Here is a 21194-nt window from a genome sequence, read left to right on the forward strand (position 1 = left end):
TGGGAATGCTGGGGAAAAAACAAGTTGTTGGACGAATGACAGGATGGAATTGATTGGCGAGACAAACTCATGATCACCCTGTGGGCCTTCTGAGCTCTTTCAGCTCGCTGCTCGCTTCAGGACTTGCTGAATATGTAAAGCGAATCTCTTTTTCTTTGACCAGGAGCTGCATTTCAAAGTGGTCCATCAGTATCAGAAGTATTATAAAAACACCCATCCCACAGCAGGCGATGAGGACTGTCTGTACTGGTACAGGTATCTGGGATATCACATGGCCAGAGGGAATCTGCACGAGGTGAGCTGCTCATTCAGGACTAACTCCTGTCGTTTAGGCACTTCTCGCTGGAGTTTCAGTATACTGTACTGTAAGACGTAACTTACTTAGAGACCTAAGGGCTGGATATACTGGACCAACCTTGGTCCTGGAGAGCCCCAATCCAGTTATTTATATCTTAGTTATTTACACTTTAAATCACCAGTCATTTAAGTAAATTGGGAACAGTTGTTTAAGGAATTGAACAGTTAATCAAATTTATCAATTAAGCAATTAATGATTCAGTGAAGCTCATTGCTTAACATTAATAATAAAAGACTATATTTTATATACAGTAAAAGAAAAAAGTTAAAACGATGAAAACGGCATCAAAGATAGGGGTTTAAATTAGCACAAAGAAACAGAAGGGTTTATAATGTGATAGAAGATGCAAAGAGGCAGACAGACCTCAATTAGATAAAAGCCCTTCTGAAAAAGAAGATTTTGAGTCTGGATTTGAAAGCACTCAGGGAAGGTGACTCCCTGATATCCTTGGGAATCCAATTCCAGAGCTTTGGGGTGCAGCAGAAGAGGGCTCTGTCACCCATAGAGTGTAGACAGACAGGAGACCAGAGTCCGTGGATGAACTTTGTGAGGTGGGGAGTAGGAAGATAATAAGTGACATAGATAATTGTTCCAGGACCAGGGTTGGAGACCACTGCTGTATATATACCTGCAGGATACATACAGCTGAAGATTGCCCGTTTCATGTTTGTTGATAATGTTGGTCTGTTAATCTGCTCTTCTGCTTGTGTTGTTCAGTGAGCATTTGCATTGCCTAATGTGGCTTAAGTGACTATTTCCTAAGTCCGGTACACTGGTTCGTTAGGCCCTGAGTTTTTTGTCAGGTGCTTCCAAGCCCTGCACTGTAACACTGGTCTGCTAAGCTGTTTTGCTTTCATACTCACTCTGATACTACCTGCTGCCCTTATGCTGCCTCTAGCAAGAGGCATTCATTTCTTGGGGTTAAATGGGTTAAAAATGTCACATTCAGTCCAATTTCACAGATTGGGAAGACCGCACAGTCTTTACATGCCTGAGAGATGTTTTAGTCTTGGACGGGGGGAGGTGTTTAGTGGCCATTCAAAACACTTTGCTGTCCCCAGAGAGCTGTTGTGGCCAGTTGAAAAGGCTGCGTGCTGAATCGTGCCGTGTGGGCTGCTGCCGAATTGCACACACTTGGCAGCCTCGCCTCCTGTGAAATTGCTACTGTCATCAGGAAAACGCAAATGTTGTGCTTTACCATATAGGAGCTGTACTCCTTCTTGTTCTCTCTGGACTGGGTGAAAACCAAGGCTCAGATCATGGGACCAGCCAGCCTCATCAATGACTACGTGGAGTACAGCAGTATTTTGGACAAAGAGGTACGTGTTGCTCAGTGGCTTCCATGTACAGGAGCTGAGAAGTTAGTTTTGCATTGTGAAACGGTTGGACATAAACAATAAACTTACCCATTTTAGGTCACAAAAGTCAAGTTCAGCTTTATTGCATAGTTACAGGGTAATGACATTTTCCATTTTTAAAAATAAGTTAATACTGAAAGTAACTCATAAACATTTTAACGTTATTAAAAGCAGCGCTGTTCTGAGCACCTCGTGTTCTTGGCTCCGTGCTCTTCAGCTCGGCAGAAACAAAGAGTCTTGTTCTCTACAAAGTCCAGCAGGCTTGCTGGTGACGCACATCTGCGCTGCAGATCAGGACTAGAAGACAGACACTACTTCACCACATGAATTAACGCGGGGCTTTAGGGAGGTCACATTGTTCATGTTCAAAGAGGAATTGAGACAGGACACCAGGGTGACACCTCTGGCCCATGAACAGTGCCCTGGGATCTTTCATGACGGGGTTGCTCGGGAGTTCCAGTCTGTGTGATTGGAAGCCTCCCATCACAGAACTGACCAGGCCCAGCCCTGCAGAGCTTTCGAGACTGGACTGAGGTGGACATGCCGCTGCCTGCCCTTCTGTAGCCATGCAGTATTTATACTCCGGGCGGCAGGTCACACTTTGTGTGTTAACTGTAGCTCCGTGTTTAACTGCTGGACTTTTGGAAGGCGCCTGTACAGACTCACATCTGTTCAGTGACAAGAACCCACAAGCGATACCTGGGAAAGAGATCTGATTGTTCTGGAGAAGCTCAGAATAAGAAAAAAAAAAGATCTGGCTCTCAACATAAGTTCTTTTGATCCGCATTCAAAGCTTAACATAAATTGGTCCAAGCCTGGAGTAGAGGACTGAAGCTGTGGATGGGGAAGAGGTGGGGTGTCAGTGGGGTGTCAGCTGTTTAAAGCCCTGCGGTGGTCTCAGAGGGGGTCCCACCACAGTCGGCAGCTTTCCTTCTGCCAGCAGTCGCTGCTGCTCACTGGACCAGGGGCGCTGGGAGCAGGAAGGAGTGTGATTGGCTCCCTGCTGGAAACCTGGAGACGTCTGCTAATTGGAGGGCGTGAGAAATCCATCAACACAACCTTTTATTGGGCACACATTTTCCTGGAATTTGCAATCATCATCTTCATTAAACTAAATTCATTTAGACTGATGACCCCATGTAGTGCGAAGCCCTTCCTCGTACCGTGAAGCCATTCTGAAGTCAAGGGAAATGTGCCGGTTTCTCGCCCTAAGCCTTTGACTTCGTAGGCCCACTCGCACGGTGGGTGTTCTGCTCTGCCCCGTGGTTTGAACTGGGTCAGACTGTCGCGGCCGTCCTGGTGTCCTGTGGAAGGCTCCAATCCGAGACGTGGGCGATCGTGACGTCTCTCTCTCTCTCTCTCTCCGACCCAGAACAGCACGGTGCGCGAGAACTTCCAGGAGTTCCTGTCCCTGAATGGGCACCTGCTGGAGCAGAGGCCCTTCCCGGACGTGGTGCAGCTGGGCCTGTGCCAGCCCAGCTCCTCGGAGGTGTACCGCCAGGCCCGGCTCAAGGCTGAGGAGGAGGCCAGGAAGGGGGCCTTTTACCTGGACTGGATGTGAGTGCCGGCACAGACACCTGCTCATCCCTCAGCTGAAATGTTTTTTTTTTAAGTAGTTTATTCAAGAGATTTTGAACATTTTAACAAGACCAAGAAGGAATGAGAAACATACATTAAACAAAAGACACAAAAAAACAGGCTAATAATGAACATAAAGCTCAGACTTGCTAAGGCCTTTCTACAGTTTTCATGTTGAGATTAGAATAATGCCAAAGTTTGTGATAGAAGTAGTCACAGAATGATTGGATGTATAAAAGGATCAGATCGGGGATGAGTATAAAGCTCAGTCTTTTTCAGAGCACTCAAGAAAAGGACCCCAGATCCTATAGGATCACTCCAGGGTGCCTGTCCTATAGAAACAAATCCTCTCTGTTGTTCAGCAGGAATGTATTGACAGTCGCTATCGTTGCCCACATCAGTTTCTGGTTTATCACTGCTAAGGCTCCACCTGCAACATGTTAAATAATCAAGGTCTGTTTCAGCTTCCTTAAGTGTATAAGAAGAAATAACTACAGTTTGCACTAATTGTAATATGTTTTATTTTTGTGAAGCTTCTCTTCCATTTTCATTTAGCTTCTGTAGATGATTTTGATGCACAAAAGGAACTGTTTGAGGAAAAAGCTGACCTGCTTCCTTCTTTATATCCGTCACTTTTTGGTGACACCTTTTGGATGTGCTGCACAGATGTGCAGTACTTAGAAATTATCTTTGATTCTCCAAACAAGGAAGATGGGACAATGACAAAGATAAAAATGGGGAAGGTTTTGGGATGATCTTTGTGTAGCTATCTAGCATTCATTCATTAATGTGTCCAGTTAGAGTGCAGGATCAAAGCACAGGTTTCCACTAGCTGATGTCCATAATAGACGGGCCTCTCCAACCAAGAGTAGCTCTGGACCTGCAGGATAGAGGGCCTCGCTCAGCTTGTGGGAAACCTGGACTGGTACAAACTCCCAGCTGTTGGCTTGGCAAGCAAAAAACTGCTCACATCAAGCATTTCAGCTGAAGTGCAATGAAACAAACACAGCTTTAAACCCATCCGCAGAACCAGCCTAGCCCTTGCTTGTCTAACATTAATGGTCGGACTCTTAATTCCTGCCGCTGCCTGGGCCTCAAGCCCGGTGTGAACCCCATCCTCCATTACAGCTCTAAGCCCCACCCACAAGGTTTTCCCAACTCCAGTCCTCGGTGTATCCGCTCCTGCAGGATTCCAAAATCTGTTGAACTTGCCAGTAGCTCCAAAGCAGGGGAAAGAGGATAAGTCTCGGCTGTACTGGTTTCCAGTGTACAGAGACTCCCGGAAAGACCTCCAGGGGCTGGAGCTGGGAGTCTTGCACTCACCCTCCCTCTGACCTAACGTCCCTTTGCCCAGTTCCTGACCTCTGACCTTTCCTTGCACCGGTGTCCTCAGCCTGCACTGCCTCTGACCGCTCATGTCCTGTGACAGTTAACGCAGGCTTGACACCGTTTACTGCATTTGTCAGAATGTCTTCAACGTGAAAACTTTCTAAGAATGTTTTTGCTCATGTGCTGTGAATATTGTTTTTCAGCAACAAAAGCAGTTTAGAAAGCTTGTCTCGTCTGATTGTGCAGCCTCATAAGGGATCCATTTACTACGCCTGCTTTTCACGGGATGGGGAAAAGATAGCGTCCTGTGGAGCTGACCGGACAGTCCAGGTAAATGCTCTTTGGGCAGGCTGACCTGTGTGAGTGGTGGTCAGTGCTGTGGCCAAGCAGCTTGTGGGTCCTGGGTTTGTTTCTGGTCCCTGATGCCTGTGTGAAGTTTGTGTTCTGCGTGTGTCTGTGTGTGGTTTTCTCCTAGTGGTCGGATTCCTCCTGCCTTCCACAGACATGCTGCCTACTTCATCTGCTTTTTCGGCCTTCAGTAGTTCGAGTAGAGAGCTGCGTCAGCATGCGCAGGCTGCAAAGTAGCAGATAAATCCCATTGCTCAAAGGAAAAGAAACGTGATGTTTCAGCTGAGGAGCCTTCTTCAGGCGCCACAGGTGTTACCTGTTCCATCTCGGCCACTGTTGTACAGTATTTCAGATTTTAAGGTGCACATTGTCCCTGTGACCTGGACTGGCGTCCGGTTCAAGGTGCACTCTAGCCATCAGCACAAGGCGCCAGGCATCAGCTCTGCTTTGCTGTAGCAACTGTCTCCGTTATAAGAGATGATGTAAACCATTCAGTCAAACAGTATATCCTTCATGATTTATGCTGTTTTAAAAAACAACTCTGATGTTCAACTCTGATGAGGTTTAGCGACTCCGATTTACATATTTATAGTGCTGACATTAAAATTATGCCTGCCTGGCATACTGAAGCCTGCCTGGTTTTTCAGAAATGGCCACTGGGTGTCTCTCTTCCCTGAGACTGTGGGGCTGTGGAGACTGGCACCTGCAGATAACCCCGCAGTACAGAACCAACGACTGTCTCGGCAGTTCACTGCATCTGCGTGTCTGCAGAACGCGTGGGGACTTGTGTGATATAAAGAGCCTTGCCGTAATGAAAAATCCCTCTGTGTTCAGGTTATTTGCAGCTCTTCATAAATATCAGCAGCTTTCTTTAGCGTCAGTGTCACATCTTCCTAGACTCTCGATGCAGAACACTGTGTCACTGCACACTGTCATGTGCGTAGCGTTTGATATGTTTCACGTTATTGTTATTGTGCACGTCTGAAGCATTCCGACTGAACCAACCCGGTGGGCTCTGTATAACACTGTGTGTGCAGAGGTACGTCCTCTCCTGCTCTCTGTTTTCAGTGCATTTCCACTGCTGTCCTGTGGTTCATGTTTCACTACTGTCAGCGGCTCTGAGGTTTTTGAATACTTCTATAAGGTTATAGTCTTGTGTTCAAGACCCCAAAGGTTCTGTCATTGTGGGGCCTTCCTTAAAACCAGCACATCTATCCGGTTCCTTTTTTGGTAGTGATCAGAAGTATTCTAAAGGACCGTTGTACTTTTTTATCGAGACATGCCATGATTTACATTCAGTGGTTTTTACTGTTGTTCGCTTTTTGATGACCTCCTTTCATTGTCTAGACTGCAACATGTAAATGATGCATGAGCTCCTAAGCCCGTTCGAGATCAGCATCTACCATTTTGTGTTTATAGTTTTTGTTTTTGTTACCAGCATGTAATATTTTCCACTGGTCTTCGTTAAATGCAGGGTTTTTGCCCAGTTGTGAATTTGATCTAAATCCTATTGAATTTCCTTTGCTGCTTCTGTAGTTTGGTAATCCACCTCTTTTGGTATTGTCTATCCATTTAGCCAGGTCTCACTCTAAATGCAAGCATTTCCTTAAATGCCTCTCTGTAATTTCATTTTTTTTATAGGCTAACATTATGAAAAGCTCATGGGGGAAAAATGTGAATACGCCATATTGTATGCACTGTGTGTGTTCCTTACTCCTGTTGCTTGTTCTCTACATTAGCAAGGCCTGACTTTTCTTTAAATCCATGAGTTGAGTATTCCCTAGAATCTTTCCACATAGGTGAATCTCCAGTTTAGTTGTAATTATTTCCATAACTCTAAAAAGTCTGAGATCTATTGTATATAGTCTTAAATTACCTGGTTCAGTTTCTCACCCTTCGAGTGGATGGTCACTATGTTAGCAATTGTCCACTCCCTCAGGACTGCCCCTGCCTTGAGTGACTGTTGGAAGAGTTCTCAGTCACTTCTGAATTATATCTCTCATTTCCTTGAGCACAATTTGTTCCATACTGTACCGTTAGGCCTGGGAATTTCTTTATCCTGAGTGCTTCTGAGAGAGCGCTTCTCCCTCTTTTTTTTTTACACCGTTTCGACAAGGCTTTGTCCTTCCCACTGCCCGAGGCACATTGTCGACTTCTGTGAACACCAGAGTGAAATACTCATTTCGGACATCACTTTCATTGTCCAAAGAATGGCCATCATTGTCCTTGGCTGCTTTTTACTTCGACCTTCAGATAAAATACCATCAGCAAGACTTAAATAGCATTAACGCTTGCACAGTGATAAGGCTGTGGCATCAGTTTATTAGAATTTTGTCTTATTAGCGTATTGCTTGTTGGCCTAGTTATCTCCATGGTATTTTTTCACTTAAGGAAGATCTCGCAAAACAGCGCCTCCGTTCTGAAACGCCGATCGGCTTCCGATTCAGGGGGACCGAAACCAGCGGTGCTGCGCCTGTCCCTTTCAGAGCGAAGTGTGGGGTGATTCATCCGCCCATGCCTGTGTGTGTGTCGGCTGTGTGGCAGGTGTTCAGGAGCGTGACGGGGGAGAAGGTTCTGGACATCGTGGCCCACGAGGAGGAGGTGCTGTGCTGCGCGTTCTCCCCGGACGACAAGCTCATCGCCACATGCTCCACCGACAGGAAGATAAAGGTGAGCCGCGGTGCAGGCCTGACGCTTCACGGGCTTATTATTGACTGCAAAAGCCCTTTTCTTCCAAAAAAGCTGACTGGAGTGCAAAATTACCTCCGTGTCTTAACGGCCTTACATTTATAAGTAATCGAAGCAGGAATTGAGATGACACAGTCACTGCTTAAAGGTTTTTTTTTCTCTCCGTACATGGTGTGCTTATTTATGCTTGTATAGTAAATCTAGTTTGTTTCCAGTAACCAATATCAGATAAGATCACTTTATTGGCCATATACAATTTCTTGCATTAGGAGTTTGTCTTTTCGCAGACCCCAGCTTGCTCTCCATGAGACACACAGACAGGGAGAGAAGCTGGGGGTCAGAGCGCAGGGTCAGCCGTTTATACAGCACCCCTGGAGCAGTTGGGGTGAAGGGCCTTGCTCAGGGGCCCAACGGAGTAGGATTCCTCTGCCGACCGCGGGATTCGAACTGGCAACCTTCCAGTCACAGGAACAGAGCCTTATATCTGACGTAGACAGATACTGCATGTGTAAAGACAGATCCACAGACTGTCTTGCCAACAGTAAACGGGCTAGCTGGCCGTGACTGTGATCTGCACAGAGCGGCGCAAAGCCATACGTTGCCATGTTTTTAGTCATTAGAACAGATATGTGAGAGACGGAGCGAGCACGTTTTTTTAATTGTTTATGCCTCTTATGAATTTCAGATTTGGAATGCGGAGAGAGGAAAATTGATCAGGATCTATGAAGAGCACAGCGAACAGGTGAACCACTGTCAGTTTACCAACAGCAGCTACAGAATCCTCCTGGCCACGGGTTCGAATGACTGCTTTCTCAAGGTGCGTGTAGCAGATTGCCTTCCTGAAGCTGAAAATCCACGGGAAGAACTTTGTTGTTGATGTTATTTACTGTTGAGGTATTGCACTGATGATGTTATTTATATCGATATTTATTTTTTAGATGTAACGTTGCTCAACCCATTGCAGAGACTCAGAGCAGTATATTATATTAATCATTGCTCTTTCTGATCGAGTGTTTTAACCTGTGAATACAGTGCGCTGCTCAGGTGTGACACCTGAAGAAGGCTCAATAGCCAAATCGTTGCATGTCTTCTTTTGACTTTTCAGTGTATAAGAAAACCTTTACCTTCTCCAGTGTGCTCTAGTCATGTTATTGCCTTTTTCCTGCTCATTCTTAAGCTGTGGAACATCAATAAGCCCACCTGTCAGAACACGTTGTTTGGACACACAGAGGCTGTCAATCACTGCTGCTTTTCACCTGACGATGCGCACCTGGCCAGCTGCTCGAGCGACGGAACGCTGAAGGTTAGATCACGCTCGCCCTTCGCCATCACTTCAGCAGTCCCTGCAAAAAGCACTTGATCTGTGAGCCTCCACCCAGTCTGCTGAACTTCTCCGTTTATTTGTTAATGTGACATTGCTCCACTCTCTGTGGAGGTTCCTTTGGTGCTCTTGTAAAAGAGACGTTTTGACTGAGCCGTAATGAGGCGACGCTCTTCCAGCAGCGCATGAGGCCAGGAGCGGGCGGTTCGGGCTACAAGACGCCGGCCCCGCCCCCGTCTCCCCGTGTCCCGGGAGAGACACGGCTGGAGAGACACGCAGGACGTCATGCCCACGTCCTGCAGGGGAGTCTCTGGGGCTCCAGTGAGGACTAACTTGTCCCCTGTCTTTCCCAGCTTTGGCAGGTGTCTTCAGGGAACGAATGGAAGTCCATCGACGTGTTCAGCTACTTCCCGTCGTCCCCGGACAGCAGGGAGGAGGCGGATGTGATCGTGAAGTGTGGAGCATGGTCTCCAGATGGCTCTCGGATTATCGCTGCAGCGAAGAATTCCGTCTTCGTAAGCACGCGTGATAACAGTCCTCTGCACGTCTGTCGAGCTCTCTTGCCTGTAACACGTTTCTTGTTTCTAAAAGCATGGGGTAAACGGTACAGCAAAGAACTGTCCTTTTTTAATGTAGTGTACTTTCATTGAGGAGGGCACTCTTGGATGTCAGAGATGTAGCTTTCATCGGTTTCCAGGCCAGGCTGGGAGAAGATGCGATTAACCAACCATTACTGGGTGTAATTCATATATAATCCACCCATCTGGGCCAGCAACCTGTCTCCTAAAAAAGTGGAAAAATGTCTCCCTTGGAACACATAGGAAGTAGCTACGGCATGCACATATGGGCTATTAATTTATCATTAGCAAGTTTTAGAACAGCATATTCTGTCTAAACTGCATACAGCATATTTGTGCAGACCCAGACACTTGAAATAGCAAAACTCACAACTGGAGCCTTGCCGTGTAAACCTGATTCATCAGCACTATCGCTCTGTGAGGCCGTTGGTCGAGGTTGTTGAATCCTGGCTTCCGCGTAAAAAGGCACTTGGAAGCTTGGAACAACAAGCGTGGCCCTCCGGTCTCTTGAGTGGCTAAGTGCCGTTGAGTGACGGCAGCTTAGGTTTTTGTTTGAATTCTTGAAGGTCTTTGACGCCGACACCTGTGACCTGCTGTCGGAGATCAAAACCAGCCGCCACGGCACCATCCAGTTCTGCGACTTCTGCCCCAGCGGCCAGCTCGTGGCCATTGCTCTCTCCCATTATACTGTGGAGGTACGTGGAAACCAGCGCGCTCCGTTCATGTGGATGGTTTTAGTTCCTGCCTCTCATGAGGTTATCACCTCGGTGGGATGAGTCGATTCATGTGCTTTTTTTGTCCCCTCTTTCTGTTGAAAACGCAGCTGTGGGAAATTGAGTCCAACAAGAAAGTGGCAGACTGTAGCGGACATCTGAGCTGGGTGCACTGCGTCAAGTTTTCACCTGATGGCTCTTTACTGTTGTCGTCCTCGGACGACCAGACTGTCAGGGTGAGTTTCCTTACACTTATATAACACTTTTCTGGACACTTCACTCAAAGCTCTTCACAGGTCATGGGGATCCCCTCCACCACCACCAGTGTGCAGCCCCACCTGGATGATGCACCAGTACACTCCCCACACACCAGCTCTCAGTGGGGAGGAGAGCATAGTGATGAAGCCAGTTCAGAGATGGGGATTATTAGGAGGCCATGATTGGTAAGGGCCAATGGGAAATTTGGCCAGGAAGCCGGGGTTACACCCCTACTCTTTTCGAGAAACGCCCTGGGATTTTTAATGAGCACAGAGGCAGGACCTCGGATTTAAGTCTCATCCGATGGACGGTGCCTCTTTACAGTATATTGGGGCATTAGGATGCACACAGACCACAGGGTGAGCGCCCCCTACTGGTTTCACTAACACCTCTTCTAGACGCAGCCTTCGTTTTCCCCAGGTCTCCCATCCAGGTACTGACCAGGCTCACGCCTGCTGGGCTTCAGTGGGCTGCCAGTAGCGAGTTGAAGTGTGATGTAGATGCTGGCTATATTTTCACTACAGCTCCAGCCCTGCTCTAATACAAAAGGCAATCAAGGATAATAGGTTTTTTTTTTACCTTTTTTAGACGTATAACTTTTTTTCTGGCTACAAAATGCAGCCCCGTACTATACTGCCTTCATCTTCCTTTAATCTTCTTCAGATTAAAGGAACTGGGTCCAAGGAGTTTTGAAGTCGACTCTTGTCAGAGTGCAGGGCCAGCTTTTCAATCATGTGTGGAAGTGTACAGCATGTGTTTATTTTGACTGATGCCCTGGAATTGAAACCTAGTACTCAGAGTCCTGGCTCAGCGATGGTACTCTTTGAGTATCATCAAAGTCAATTTAAAACTGTCACACACATTCTGTCTAGAAGATATGCGCGTCTCAGCTCTTCGGTTTTGATTCCCAATACCAGCAAGTTGTTTGAAAAGAATTCCTGGCTCCTGTATATCTCTTCTGATCAGAACCTAACATTGCACAGGCGCATAAAATTTAATTCTGATATTGAAATGTAAACGAGTGTGCAGACTTGGTACCGATTAAGAAATTGTTTGCTTTTTAGATTTTGTTTTATAGCATGAAACCTAGTATCTGGTTTTTTTTTTTTGTCATATTGTTTTGGCCCCAAACTTGATGTTAGGTCTTCAGCCCACAAACAAACATTGGCTTTCGCTTAGGATCTTCCCACGAGCAGATGCTATCAAGAAACATGCTGCTTTTTTTTCCTTTCCCACCTCACTTCAAGAAAGATCACCAGATTATTGTTAGATTGGTGTGGAAAGGACAGGTTTGTGGGGGAAGAACAAAATGCACAGCGCTCGTCCAAGTGCAGGCTGAGTTCCGTGACCTCGGGTTCGATGTTGGGTCACGTCACCAGACCGCTGCGTCCACGGTTCCCCAGGAGGTGGCGCTGTCGAGGCCGCCTGCCAGAGCTCTCTCAGCTCTCAGCTCTCGCCCTCCTGTGCACTACCTCATAACAAACATAGAACCAGAGAGGGCTTTTCTCATCTAAAAAAAAAACAGTTCTGATCAAGCAATATTGCTTGACATCCGCTCGTGTTGTAGATTCCCTGAAGGCTGGACAGCCTGTTCAAAACTCTGATGGTTTTATTTTTTTTTTCCTCTGACCAGCTTTGGGAAACGAAGAAAGTCCACACTTCGTCTGCGGTGTCACTGAAGAGAGACTCTGACGTGCTTTTTGATCACAACGAAATCTCAGTGTTGGCTCCTGATAGCAGGAACCGTCTGCAGGTAGGACGTCTCTTCTTTTGGGGAGGGACAGGCGCTCCTTCCATCCTTTTTCGGCAGGAAGGAACCGAGAGCGAGACAAGTTGGGCATCGTTGCCTTAATCCTGCACTGAAATCTCTTTCGTGTCCGCGTGTCTTGCGGCTTGGACGTTGAGTGTCTGTTAAATATCTGAAAGGGAGCTACAGTGAGACTCCGGGATCAAGGTCTCTAGGTAGGTTCACTTACAGCTCAGCTCGGGTCAGCAGTGTGGTGGACTACGCCATTACTGTCCTGGATGCCTCCTGTGTCCGTGCCTCCGCTGTCAGGACTCCTCCATGTTGAGAGTGCAGGTTCTGCATGTCTGAGGGAGCAGGTCTCTGTCGGACACCTTCTTCTGCCATGTGACGCTGTGCGAGCACAGGCAGTTTCCTGCAGGTGACGGGCAGCGTGGAGGTTTACTGACTCCGTGTGCCGCTCTGTCCCCGTCTCTTCCCGGCCAGTTAAGAAGTGGAAACACGGGGGAGGTGGTTTATCAGTCGGAGGAGCAGGAGTCCCGGATCCGGAGCTCCTGCCTGTGTAAGGAGCCCGCCGTGTCAGCGCTGGGCCGGGACGACGGCGTGGTGAAGGTTAGTCGCCTGTCCGATTCAAACCCTGACCTCGGTCCCCAGGAAGAGAGCTGCCCCTGACTCCTTCTGTCTTCTGTCTTCTGTCGTCTGTCTTCTGTCGTCTGTCTTCTGTCTTCTGTCTTCTGTCTTCTGTCTTCTGTCTTCTGTCTTCTGTCTTCTGTCTTCTGTCTTCTGTCTTCTGTCTTCTGTCTTCTGTCTTCTGTCTTCTGTCTTCTGTCTTCTGTCTTCTGTCTTCTGAACAAACAATTCGTGAAGCAGCGGCTTCGGCTCGCCGTGATTTCTGGCTTGCTGTTTATCTGTCACTTTTGTGGAAGTAGAACCTAGGCAGAAAATTGAAACGCTGCATACTCCTTCAACTGACACGTCACCGCTCTGCAGTTGAGAAAATTAGGAATTTGTCTTTTCTCCCTTTACAAACTAATGATGCCCTAAGGTGTACAGACAGACAAGAGGTTGTACCTAATCCTGTTGAGGAAAGCTGTGCTCATCTGTATGTCACATCCCTGGAGTGTTTCCTACGGTAATGTAATTAAGTGTAAGTAAAAGTGATTGCCCTCAATGAGATTTACTCTGTGCCTCTTGGAAGGAATTAATTTCTGACCTGTGAAGAGGCTAATGAAATAGAGGCAAGGCGTTCAAATCTTCCATTATAACTCTGCATTGACGAGACCATGTGATTTTTTTTTTTTTAAATGAGCGTGTTTTCCCCTTGGGAGCAGTTGAGAGAGAACTGAGACTGAAATGATCTCTCTTGTGTTTCACGAGCACACAGAAGACTTCTTTTTGACTCGGGAGATTTTATACGCTTTGTGCTTTATTTTACGGTTAAGCATTTGGCAATTCATTATCTTAATTTCATGCCTAAAAACCTTGTGACCTGCTTGAAACTCCACTCCAGTTTGCACAGCGCGAACTGTGAACATCAAGGAATCTGTGGAAGAAGCATTTTTATTTTTTTCTGTCCAGCCTCACATGACTGAAGAAATTGTGCTAGGTTGCTCAGAAGTGAAAAGTTTTAGTAGGAATAAATTGGTTAGGTATATAGTATGACAGTGTGAAAACACCACAGGGGCATTTTTTATACAAATTTTATCTAATGTATTATGCTTTCATTTATTTTCATTTAATTTTGTGTAATAAAATTGCTATAACTGTGTGTTATATAGAAAATGCACATGACAGAAAAGAATAAGAAACAAGGAACCAAAGTGTGTTTATTACACGTCAAGATCGCGAAACCGTTTTATTTTGCTGTGTCAAGGTGTGTCGTGAAAATTCTTCGTCAAAACGAACAGGTTTTGTATCGGTGACATCGTCACCTTCCATAACTGCTGATCAGCTTCAGGGGCGACTGCAGGGCAGGGTACAGTCTGGCTGGGACGCCAGTCCTTCACAATGGGGGAGGAAACTGGCGCGAAAACGGGGAGCGTTCGAACTCCACGCAGGGACTGGACACGGGGCCCCCGCCGCTGTGAGGCAGCATTGCTGACCACTGTCCCACCGTGGTGGCTTCTCAGTTACCCAAGCTAGAAAACTGCGAATTCTGCACGTTCACTTTGAGGAAGTGGAAGTGATGGCCGGGGGGGGAGGGGCCTGTGGGGGGAGGGGCCTGTGGAGGGAGGGGCCTGTGGGGGGAGGGGCCTGGCGAGGCAGGAGGAGTCTGCTTGTGGAGGCTGGTGGAAGGTGCAAGAGAACGATTTAAGGGAAGTTAAAAGATAAACCCGTTTTGCGCAACCTCCCCAAAGGAATTGATGAACTTTACAAAAAAACAAAGAAACACCGCAACGTTTCCTTTTGCTCCCATCACGTGGAATACAGAATACATTTTGATTTTAGTGTATGTAAACCCTAAAACCGTGTTCTATCCAGTCCACCTTCAGGACACGTGGGTTACAGCGGCGTTTTGCATGTCCGCTTCCAAACGGTAGCAGTGGCTAAAGCCGTGAATATTAATAAGCAGTAGATAAAGCATCTTCATCAGCTGAAGATCCTTATGGAAAGAGTTCAAACTCTCTTGCATAGTTCGAGATGCTGTTCATTGCCGTGCCTCATTTTGCTGACCATGCGGCCTGGTCCTTGGAGATGCACTCTTACGTTCTTTTGCTCAGTTTGAAATGCGTTGTGGCTAAAAATGTCTCACCTTGCTCGAGGGATTCAGTGTTGCGTCCATTAATTAGCTGACTGCTGGTGTAATAGTCCAGGGTGAATTCTGCTGTCGTCCTTTGCTGAGGCGCGTGCCTGCGCAGACCGCGAGACCTCCCCCTTCTGCGGTCAGGTAGCGTCTTTTCAGCAGCGCCGCGCGATGACTGTCCAACCTGTCCGAGACTTTTTACTGCCTTCATCATCTTGGTCTCCTACTTCTTAACTCGGACAGGGCCCTGGCGCGATGAGAAACGACAGAGTAGCTTGACGGCCAGGCCAGACTGCCGTTGCCGTTTGCACCAGGGTGAAAACAAGTGGAAGACGGCTTTAGGAGGTGGAAATTAAATTAGTATCGAGGTTAATTAATTTTCCCACGCTGCCTTGGAGCCAAGCAGCTGTGCCAGAGGCCGTTTTCCCAAGCTTTTCTGTTCCTTTCGGGGAAAAGTGCGTGCCGCGGTGGTCTCTCGCACCTGGGGACAGATGCGCGTCTCTGGTGTTGCCCCCCCCCGCGCAGTCCGGTCCTCCCTTTGTGCTCTGGGCCCGGCTGCCAGACAGGGCTGGGCAGAGTGAGCCTGGCCTGCCCTGGATCCAGTCCCAGCCAGCGAGTGCAGCCGTTTCTGCCACCTTCCTGACAGACAGGCGGGCTGAGATCCAACAAACAAAAACGAACCTTCCCATGCGCCATCAACAAAGCAGTTCTCTCCGATAGATAATAGGACACTTCTTGTGTTTAAGTTAAGCCTCATAAAACATACTCCCTGCTGTAAAGTGAATGGTTTTTGTAGCCTCAAATGCAAAAGATAGATGGGTTTTACCTGTGTTACATTTTTACGATCCAAATCACAATTTAATGGTACCTACTGAGCTTGTGTGGTTATTATCTTGTTTTAAAAGGAAACATTAATTTACCATCTCATAAAAAGCTCAGAATGGCGTCCATAAATTAGGACCTGTTTAAAAAGCCCTATCTTAGATCTCCACGGTGCTCAATCAAAATGTGATTTTTTTATATTTAACATTTTGTTGTTAATGTTGTGATTGCTCAAGCACTGTGCTAGTTTTAAATTCAAATTAAAAAAAAATTACTGTGTAAGGTTATAGTGGCATGTCAAAATTACATTTCTTTCTTTCAGGAATCTGTAATGAATCTTGCCCATATTAAGTCAGCTCTTGTCAAAGGATTCTTTGCTGTGTAAGTCTTTTACCGTAGCACAGCTTTTCAATTTCAGTTTTTATTAATATGACAAAGACTAATTGTTTATTAAGTGAATGGGAAGGTGTACTACCAGACACTGTAAGATCTCTCTCTGGTGAAATTTGGGATTGCAAGAGCACTTTTCGAGACAGCATTCCACAAGAACCTGTGCTCATGTGTTCTGTGTTGGACTAGGAAATGCAGATATACAGTGTCTTGCAAATGTTTTCAGATCCTCCCTGTGAGGTAACAAAACAAGGCACACACATTTTTAAAACTTCATATTTTATTAAAAAACTGAAGCCTCAGACTCATACTGAAGACTTCAAAGGGCAAGATAAGTCAAAGTCTGAAGAAAATTCAGACCTGTGAATTCAGTATTTGGTGGAAGCACGTTTGGCAGCAGGTACAGGTATAAGTCTTTTTGAGTCTCTACCCACTTTTGCTGCACTTGTGACTCGGTGCAGATTTGCTCAAGCTGTCTCAAGTTGCTCAAGAATCTCTCATGGACAGAACTTTTCTTTCTCCAGATTCACTGCAGGGTTCGAGGACATTCAGAAATTAATTTTAAGACCTTTCTTCATTGTTCTGCTGAAAGGCGATGTTTTAGGTCTGAAGCAGGTTTTCCTCTAAGATTTGTCAGTTCTTTGCTGCTTCTATGTTCCCATCAGTGTGGACAAGCTTCCCAGTCCCAGGCTAATGAGAAGAACTATAATATAAAGCTGCCACCACCATTATAGCAGTGCCCCTTGCCTGTACTTCATTCTTCTCAGAGGTTAAATAATTTAAATTATAACAGGACAATAAAGAAGTGGAACACAAAGAATTAGCAAGAAACCAGGTTTGCATTTTATTGGCAATTCAGCTTAAGGCTACTAAGCTGACATATTGCAGAATATAAGGATGTAAGTAGGGATGGTGTTAACTGCAAGATGCACTATTGTGGGTTTGCATCAGATGTACTAGTTTGCACATTTTTTTACTCTTCTGACCACAGAAGAGGAGTGGTCACCTTCGGTCACATACGGTGGGATCTGTTAGGGCTTAGAGTTTGCACTCAAGATGCATCTGCTTGTCTCATCTTGCACAGAGCGTGAGTAGGCGCTGAAATAAAAACGCGCGTACGCAGTTTCTCTTTCGGTCCGGAAATCAAGCCGCAGTCTTCGCTGGTCCCTCGTGTTCCCACTCCTCTCGGGGGTTTTCTCTGCCTCCAGAAGGTGTCGTTTTCAGAAGGGAGGTTCCCGGGCGTGCCCTCGTGTGTCCCTGCGTGCGTGTGTGAACGGACGCGCTCGCGCACAAACCTGTTTCATTTGTGCTGCACCTGCAGCCCTGACTCACCAGAGGCTTTTCTAAAAGTGGCAGAAGCGCCGCGGACGTGTCATACAGCGATGACAGGTTTTCTAGCGAGGCTTTTCAAACTGAATCATCAACGCAATTTTTGATAAGGCTGTATAACCGAGAGTGAATTTTATGACAAAAATGCTCGAGTATTATAGGTTACTTACATCACATGTTTTTCAGGAATTCTGTAAAAGGAATTTGTTATGGGATCACACACTTTTGTAAGTTCCTCTGATTGTGTGGCACAGATAAGTCTCTTGCACTCTGCACAGCTGGATACTTGGCATAGCTGCTGAGTAATTATTCCATTAATGTTGTTCATAAACGTTAACCTGCCCAATAAACCAGCGTATGCTTCCATAGCGACTGCAGATCAGTGGAGCCCACAAATACTGAGCAGGACAGAGAAAATGGCTAAAACCACAGAGGCTGCTGTACTTAAACTGAAGGAAACACTTGTTGTGATGTAGACACGTCAGGTACAGATGGCACTGGTTTACCTAAACATGTAAGAAAGTGGTTCCATCAGAAGAAAGTTATCCAAGGAAAGAGGTGTGAAATACAGAGCTTCTTAAAATGTGCAAACTGGGTGTCACAGCTGTCACTGGGGAGGAGAGCAGAGTCATGAAGCCAGTTCATAGACGGAAGAGTATTAGGAGTCCATGATTGGTAAAGGCCGATAGGAAATTTGACCAGGGTGCCACTGTAACACCCCTGCTCTTTTTAAGAAATGACCTGGGATTGTTAATAACCACAGAGAGTCAGGACTTCGGTTTCATGTCTCATCCGAAGGACAGCACATTTTTTACAGTATAGTGTCCCCGTCACTATACTGGGCTATTAGGACCAGAGACTGCTGGGTGAGTGCCCCCTGTTGGCCCCACTATCACCTCTTCCAGCAGCAACCTTAGTTTGTCCCCAGGAGGTCTCCAATCCAGGTACTGACCAGGCACCTGGCAGTCCGAGGCTCCTCAAGGTCGCAAACTACATTTGCAGCAGCAGCTGCAGCTGCCAGAGAGCTTGATTTTTTTTTCCCAGCTGTTGCACAGCTTGTTTCTTGTGCTGCTGCATGCACTGCAATCACCATGTTCCAGGAGCATGAAAACAGCGGCGCGCTGCACAACGATTGTATTCTTTTTTGTGTATTTTGTCGTAGGCAGGTCTGATGTCCCCAAAGCAAGTTCTCAGGAGCATTGGCTGGTGGACTCTGAGGCTGCTGACCCCCCAGCAGAGCTTCCTAGCGGCTCTGGGACTAGACAGTGGCGTGGCACAGGTGCGAGGAGAGCGTTGTGCTGACCTGGCGTACCGTGGCGTGCTCAAACATCCCTGCGGGCGTGGAATGGCGGTTCAAGCTCGACAGTTGGAATGGCGTTTCGGGGCTGTGCTTGTTTGATAGTTTTCCATCGTTGCCCTTCAATAACTGAAGTAACGACAGTTTCCGGAGGAACTTGCAAGTCGTTTTACAGGGGATTCAATTATTTTCTCAAATTACAGTGCAGAGAGGGGCCCCCCATGTGTTTTCTGTGTCTTCTGGGCTTGAACTGCTGGGCCAGTGTGTGCCTCCTGCCATGTGTGCCTTCGTTGATGAGCGTTTCAGTGTCCACCGGGGTTTTTTCAACGGTTGTATAAATAACTTCAGGTCTGCAGCTCTGGCAGGTGTGGAAACTGTGACATGTACCGAGACTGATAAGAAGGACTCCGGAGTCCCTCGGACCAATCCAGGAGACCCTGTTAATGAGGCTTTGACATTTTGTTGCTCTGATTTCCGCAGCATCCATTATTCAAAGTGTGTGTGTGTGTGTGTGTTTAAATCTCTGAATTGCACGCTATTAAGACACAGTACTAAACATCGGTAAAACAAAAAGGTTTTTAAAATAGAATTTTAAATTTACGGGTTAAATCAGAATCATTTTAGAGAATATATATATATATTCTGAATTTCAGACGTCAACTCTCAATATTGGACTGAGCTCAGTGAACTGCTCTCTGGCTTGACTGCAGTCTTTTACGGAGTCCTCATTCTGTTCCGCACAGGTGTCCTGTCCTGTGATGTACAGTATGCTCAGATCCTCTAGGGCTCACGTCCCGGAGCTCTCCGGTATTGCTTTGCAGCCTGAACTGGAGAGAAAACGGGTCTGTCTTCAGCTGTTCGGTCCCAGAGGTGGCAGTCGTGTTTGCTGCCGAATTTAAACGAGTGATGCTGCTTGACGTATTGACGTAGAGTTGTACTCTATTCATTCATACATTTTTGCCTACTGATCTTTGAAATAAGTGCTTTCAAAGGCGCTTCAAAACATCAAGCGGAGTGTGTTCTGCGTTTGAGCCTCCTCGTGGGTTCGGCCGGTCTCTGGTCCAGGTCTTGCAGCAGCGCCGTGTGGGCTTGAGTAGCTGCAGTCTTTTAGAATTGTCTTAGGCTGAGCTGAAAGTCCTCTGGAAGTGTTCACCGTTTATACACGTCCTTGGGGAAAGCCCTGTCGTTTGGTTTTACAGCACCGTCTCGTGAAGCTAATTCTCTACAGCTCCGTTTGCTTCCCTCGTGGAAGCGTTCTGTTTTAAAGAAGGATTTTTAAACATTCTGCTCTTGCTGCTGTCAACATGCTGCGCTGCCAGAGCACATTTGCTGTCGGGTGTCAGACAGCTTCCATCATCTGCGATCAGAATCGCTGCCTGTTTGATTGTTTATCACTGTGAGCACAGCTCTCGCCAATCCCTTTATCACTCCAGTCCTGTTGCCCTTTTCCAGGGACTGCTTCTCCTGTCCTCTTTCTATTTTTTTTAAACGCTTTCCATATAAGACATCTCTCACGATTACCTTGAGTGCCCCTTTCTTCTGCAAAGGTGGTCAAAATCCGAATGTTTCACACTGTGGATGCAAAAGAGCTCTTTTTGATGGGACTGGACAGACTGTAATGCGAAATGCACATAACTTGACTGTTTTCTTTCAGACATTATTGTTGCTCTGTGTTAACATCTATTTTGTATTTGCAGGGGGCTTCCAATTAAAACAAAATACATTTTTAAAACTGCTAAATGGCAAGGATTTATCTGCGCATTTCCTTTCAAATACAGTGCTCTCTGCTTTTAGCACCTGAACTGGGACAGATGCTGAAGACAGTGGGAGGTGTCTCAGTACCAAATCAACTGATCTTTGACTACTGAATATTTCTTTGTTGCTGTCATCCTATCAACAAGACCTGTATTTCAGTGAACACTACAGTTTTTTTTTTGCACTATTAGAATCTCCATTAACAGCAAATGAAAAACAGTTGCATGCCTTTAAGGCAATCCTGTGCTTTTGTAATCTTCTGTGACAGCAGGTTTCAGAAGTCTTTCTTTTCAGTTAACTTTATTGTGGCCCCTTAAATATTTTGACGGTTCCTGTGGTTCTCTCTAGATTTTATGGTGCCCATGCTGTGGCACTGCTGAATATGTCACAGCCTGTAGCTCACTCAAGTTCCTTTGTCTGCTTTTTAGGTCTTGGATATTCCGAACGGCAATACTGTGAGCACTTTAAGGGGACACACCAAGCCTGTACAGCACTGTGAGTTTACAGCTGATGGACGAACGCTCATCACCTGTTCCGAGGACACGACTATCAGGGTAAACAACTGCTGAATATCGTTTAATACTT

The 21194-nt window shown here is 46.5% G+C and overlaps 1 protein-coding gene across 3 annotated transcripts in view; it reads left to right on the forward strand.

Moving 5' to 3' along the window:
* Window positions 1–21194, forward strand: part of apaf1 (apoptotic peptidase activating factor 1) — a 75153-nt gene that overhangs the window by 13605 nt on the left and 40354 nt on the right. For 2 of the 3 annotated variants that reach the window (XM_088646009.1, XM_088646010.1), the window contains exons 10-23: window positions 164–295; window positions 1564–1677; window positions 3089–3273; window positions 4827–4953; window positions 7516–7641; window positions 8345–8476; window positions 8837–8962; window positions 9334–9495; window positions 10125–10253; window positions 10382–10507; window positions 12163–12282; window positions 12760–12885; window positions 18720–18836; window positions 21038–21163. In XM_088646009.1, coding sequence (XP_088502135.1) covers window positions 164–295; window positions 1564–1677; window positions 3089–3273; window positions 4827–4953; window positions 7516–7641; window positions 8345–8476; window positions 8837–8962; window positions 9334–9495; window positions 10125–10253; window positions 10382–10507; window positions 12163–12282; window positions 12760–12885; window positions 18720–18836; window positions 21038–21163 — 1848 coding nt within the window. The remainder of the gene's footprint in view (window positions 1–163; window positions 296–1563; window positions 1678–3088; window positions 3274–4826; window positions 4954–7515; window positions 7642–8344; window positions 8477–8836; window positions 8963–9333; window positions 9496–10124; window positions 10254–10381; window positions 10508–12162; window positions 12283–12759; window positions 12886–18719; window positions 18837–21037; window positions 21164–21194) is intronic. The other variant, XM_088646012.1, reaches the window with a different exon arrangement.

This window comes from Lepisosteus platostomus, chromosome 9 (genome assembly GCF_059453375.1).
Source record: "Lepisosteus platostomus isolate fLepPlt1 chromosome 9, fLepPlt1.hap1, whole genome shotgun sequence".
In the NCBI taxonomy this organism is placed as follows: domain Eukaryota; kingdom Metazoa; phylum Chordata; class Actinopteri; order Semionotiformes; family Lepisosteidae; genus Lepisosteus; species Lepisosteus platostomus.